This window comes from Harpegnathos saltator, unplaced genomic scaffold (assembly GCF_003227715.2).
Source record: "Harpegnathos saltator strain DR-91 unplaced genomic scaffold, Hsal_v8.6 scaffold330, whole genome shotgun sequence".
Taxonomy (NCBI): domain Eukaryota; kingdom Metazoa; phylum Arthropoda; class Insecta; order Hymenoptera; family Formicidae; genus Harpegnathos; species Harpegnathos saltator.
The window spans coordinates 11604-17137 of NW_020230129.1; the positions used below are offsets into that span (position 1 = coordinate 11604).

A 5534-nucleotide genomic window follows, 5' to 3' on the forward strand; every position below is an offset into this window, starting at 1 on the left:
ACTGATGTTTTGTTATTGGCTGATATTTTCGAAAATTTCCGCGATAGTTGTATCAAAAGTTACGGTCTAGATCCCGTGCATTATTACACATTGCCAGGTTTCACGTGGGATGCGATGTTAAAACATACAAAAATTAATTTTGAATTACTCACAGATATTGATATGGTAATGTTTATCGAACGCGGTATACGTGGCGGTCTGAGTCAGTGTTCCGGTAGATATGCAAAAGCCAATAACCAATACATGCAATCTTACGATCCATCGAAGCCATCCTCATACCTCATGTACTTTGATATAAATAATTTGTATGGCTGGGCAATGTGTCAACCGTTACCATACGCTGAATTTAAGTGGGTTGATGATACGTCGAATTTTGATGTATCATCAATCCCGCTAAATTCGCTCACAGGTTATATTCTCGAGGTTGATTTGGAGTATCCTCAACACTTGCATGATACACATGCAGATCTACCGTTCTGTCCGACGCGAACGAAGCCCCCGAACAAACGGCAAGAAAAACTCCTTGCGACTTTATATAATAAGCAGTATTACGTTATTCATTATCGTAATCTGCAGCAGTGCATATGCCATGGTTTTCGTATCGAAAAGATTCATCGCATACTCCAATTCGCACAAACTTCATAGCTACGCAACTACATAGAATTAAATACGCAGTTTCGAACGCATGCAACAAACGATTTTGAGAAAAATTTATACAAATTAATGAACAACGCGGTATTCGGCAAAACAATGGAAAATGTTCGCAATCATGTCGATGTAAAACTTTTAACAAAATGGGATGGACGATACGGTGCAGAGGCAATGGTCGCAATGCCCAATTTTCATAGCAGGAGCATCTTTTCAGAAAATTTGGTTGCAGTTGAATTGCGAAAACTCGAAGTGAAGTTCAACAAGCCGAACTATTTGGGTATGTGTATTCTCGACATATCTAAGACCTGCTTGTATGAATTTCATCATGAGTACATGTCACCTCTATATCGTGAGAAATGTAAAGTACTGTATACGGACACAGATAGCTTAATTTACCATGTAATGTCCGACGATGTATATGAGCTAATGAAACGTGACATTGCTAGGTTTGATACGAGCGATTATCCTCAAACTAACATATACGGTATACCGCTTAAGAACAAAAAAGTTCCAGGGCTTATGAAAGATGAAAATAACGGAGCTATAATGACAGAATTCGTCGGGCTCAGAGCAAAAATGTATGCGCTGAAAGTAGAAGGTAAAAAGGATACTAAAAGGGCGAAGGGTGTTAAGAGGAATATTATAGCACGAACGATCAATTTTGACGATTACACACATTGTTTGAGAGAAGAAATTGAAACGAGTCGGCGTCAATCGTACATAAGATCCAAGTTGCATGAGGTATACACGGTATTCGAAACGAAAACTGCACTCAGTCCATACGATGATAAGCGATTTATTATGTCTGATTCGATAAATACATTACCATGAGGACATTATAGTATACTATTATAACGTTTATTTGTTTTATTAGCTATTTTACAATTAAATATGTCATCAAATGTTCTAATAAAACTGTATTATTTTTTACAATACATTATCCTTTTGTATCCATGAATTATGCGAATTGTCGAATCCCAACCATTTTACATATACTTTGTCGCCTTGCCTGCGCAACACCTTTTCTACTAAGTATATATCTGGATTGGTGACACTATGTAGTTCGTGTTCGTAGAAACCCCCGGCGATAGGTTTCCCGCGCGAGTCTGCAAATAGGTAAGTTGCAGGATTAGTTGTCTGCACTTTGACGATTTTAAACACTTCAGTTGTCCAATTCGGTGTATAGCCTTTTTCAAAGATAGTTTTGAATTTGCTGACGCGTACCAGATCACCCACTTTGAATTTCGCAGGCGCTGCAATCTTTATGTTACTATAGACTGTGTTTAAGAGCTTATTAGCAATTGTAGGAGTCACATCGATAGGACGCATGCCGATAGTTCGATGTTTTCGCGTGTTGTATTCAGCGACGAGGCGCGGTAACGAGTCGATCCATTTGTAAGTTCCGTTGAACGTAAACATTTTCCACATGTTGTTCTTTAACGTGCGGTTGAATCGCTCCACAACAGATGCCTTCATTACTGAATAAGTCGAATAATGATTGACACCGTGTTTCTTCACAAGTCTCTGCAACTCTGTATTGTAAAACTCCTTTCCCTGATCAGTTTGCAAGTTCTTCGGACATCTTCCATCCGTTCGAATTATCTTTGCGAATGCCTCGCTATCTCCTTTCCGCTTTTGCTCTTTAACGGCACGGCCCATGCGTGCTTGCTCAGTACATCGATAATGGTGAGTATGTAGTGGTGGCCTCCATTGAATCGCGAGTAAGGACGCATTTCCACCACATCGGCCTGCCAAAGATCATCGTATCCACGCACTATGACGCGTCTGCGAGGAAAATTTCGTCTCGCTGGAGCGTGTAATTCTTTCACTAGTTGTTCTTTTTCGGAATGTTTCTTCTCATTATTTTTCCCCGTTACTCGCCGAGTCGTTTTCCCATCATGCGTGAAGCTTTGTCGCTTTACACCGGCAGAAACAGCTGAAATAGTACCGATGAGTTGCTTCTCTGAACTTTTCTTCTTTTTGTTAAATTTTGACGATTGCTTCACCATTGCAGCTCGTGATGATCCGTCTCTTGCTTATGTCGATACTATATGTCGATTCAACTGCAATATTCTACTTTTATATTTTCGACGATTTCTTTATCTCTGAATCTGTCCAGTCTAAAATTCGTTCTGTGTTCTCATGAATGCTATTTATGCTCAGTATGTTTTTCTTCTGGTAGTCTTCCAGCCAATCCTTCAATTTTTTAACATTCTCATCTACATACTGCTTCGTCTCAACGTTACTCTCATGCAGTAGAAGCTTTACAGAATTTATATTCTCATCTATATACTGCTTCTTCTCAACGTTACTCTCATGCAGCAGAAGTTTTACAGACTTTATACTCTCATCCACATAATTTTTGTGCGCAACATCATTGAAGGCTCTCGGCCGCGTTACATGATGTATCGCGTGCCTGTTGCGTCAAAACCTTTGCCATCGGCGGTTAGACAAAGGGCATTTTCATGTACGTATCGTTTGGTTGCAACATCATTCAAATGATTTCTCACACCTGCAACACATTCTTCCACGTATTGTTTGGTTGCAACGTCACTGTCGGCTTCAGGCTGCGCTACATGTTTTATCTTGCGCGATTTTGCATCAAAAACTTTGGCAGCGTTTAAACAAAGGGCATTTTCATGTATGTAATTTTCAACATGTTCATTCCATTGATGCGCTCGATCAGTTTTCGCACCATTGTTTTCTCGCGACACTCCAAACTTATTCATCGACATTTCGGAACAAGTTGTACCGACTGACTGACTTGTGTCAATGCCACGCTGCTTAATTTATAATGAGACCAGCTTCACGGAGTTCTTCGATAATCGATAAAATTTCGTGCTCGTGCGAGTTGTTGCCAGCTTGGCGCGAAGCGTCAAGCAATCGCAGACGATCCACCAGCTCGTTGGGATCATCCCAATGCACGTAATCGATATTGTTGTCATTTAAGGTCATCATAGCTTGCGATGCGTATAAACCTTTTCCTCCCACTTTATTGCTCGACGCATCTGATACTAGGGGCGCGATTATATGTTTATATTTGTGTCCCTTGTTACCGAGTATAGGATTTTGCGGGAGGTACCCGCGTCTGTGAGTATTTGTCGCCAATAGTATATTTTTGTATTTTTGCATATCAGCTTCGGTGTACACAGAATCGTCGGGGATTCTTTTGAATATTAGCTCGTAAAGACCGGGTGTTCCAATGTATCCTGTTTCGCCTATGATTATATTATCGTCTCTGTCCACATCGATACGTTTATCACCGAGCATCGCTCCATCGTTACTAAGACGTACGCCGTAAACATAATCTATAGTGTTATCTTTTCCACTGCTTAGCACAGCTCCCATATATTTTTGACCCAACGGACCAAAATGATCACGTAAAGTTTGTTGTCCTTTGTACGTTCGCAACTGACGTCTAACGGATGTCACTACCGGTTTATCGGGGGTTTCGGAAACATTCTCATCATCATCATCATCATCAGTGAGTAGATTGTCGATCGGTGAAGGTTCATGCGACATTCCATGTAGTTCCTCATGTTGTAGAGCTTCCGTCGATGTAGGAACTATCAGAGGATCGTTTAATAGTTTCCGTTTCGGTGTAGTCAATGCGACTGGTGAAAGTTTTGCCTTACGCTTTATCTTTTTTTCGGGTTTTAATATTACACTCTTTGTTTCTTCGCTTGTACTCATTGATAGTGGCTCAGTTTTAACATCAACGTTACTTTCCACATTAGCGCTGCTTCCCGCGATTTGCTTGAGAGGTTCAATAATAGGTTTAAAGTGTCTCTCCAATGCAGCATTTTCCACCATTCTACCGGTTTTCAAAGCGCGATACTTCTTGCGGATCGATTCGCTCGTTTTCGCAATCTCTTCCGCTACCTTTTCACGATCCATGATCTTCACGCTACTATTCATCATTGATATGTTTGTCTTGTGAATGTTGAAGATGTTACCACGTTGAGGTTAAAATGACGATTGTGCATCTCACAGCACAGCAAAGTCGTTAAATCCTTTTCTGTATCGTCCGTCGGTCATTGAGCTATCCTTATCAATCACTGTGAAACCATATTTATCCTCCCAACATTTGCAACACAATGTACTGAAATCCTCATATGACATGTCAGTGTTCACATGATCGTTGTACACATGTTTCAAGTTGGTACCATCCTGTTTAAAGAGAATCAGAAGATTTGCATTGTCCCGTATAAGATGCTTGGGTATTTTTGCGTACGTCTGACAGAGATAGAAACAGTCAACGCTCGAATGACGACCCATTGCAAAGTATTCTCTTATCGTATCTTGTTTGTCACATGCAACGTCATCAAAGATAAAAATGGAATTTTTGGGCGCTTCGGTCGTTGGAATCACATCGCTGTTATTGGAGAATGTAAAGTATCCAATTTCATCTATCGATTTCAGCAGATTTTCCAAGTAGCGATATTTAGGTTGTTGCAACGATTTCGAGTACACGTACAAGTTCTCGAAACGTAGACCGTGCGGACTTTCCAACAAGCTGATGAGAATGTTTGTCTTGCCGCAATTCGAGGGACCGCATATGATGCCGCGTATGGTGTTCGGAAGCATGTTTCCATGCCTGCGCGCCTCTTGCTCAAGCATTGATTCCGTTCTATTGTCGAAATTTGTCACGCATATCGACGTTGGTTGCTTCACGAACCGCATGTTTCCCCCGTGAGTCGCAAAATAATTTAAATGTGACGCTGATTTAACTATATATATAAGCGCGTCAATCTTGGAAACACTCAGTTTAGAAAATGTTCCTCCTGTTGACAGATACCCATGATATTCGAGAGCTAACCTCCGAACAACTGAAATATATACCGAAGATTGTTCTGTTACGCGAATTTGCAAAGTATATTGAC

At 40.6% G+C, this 5534-nt stretch overlaps 1 protein-coding gene across 1 annotated transcript; it reads left to right on the plus strand.

Annotated features, from left to right (window-relative positions):
• The first annotated feature begins 472 nt into the window (after positions 1–472).
• LOC112588885 (uncharacterized) lies at positions 473–1526 on the plus strand. Its single transcript, XM_025300203.1, has one exon. The coding sequence runs from the start codon at positions 724–726 to the stop codon at positions 1480–1482; it is 759 nt and encodes a 252-aa protein (XP_025155988.1). The 5' UTR covers positions 473–723; the 3' UTR covers positions 1483–1526.
• Positions 1527–5534: the final 4008 nt, after the last annotated feature.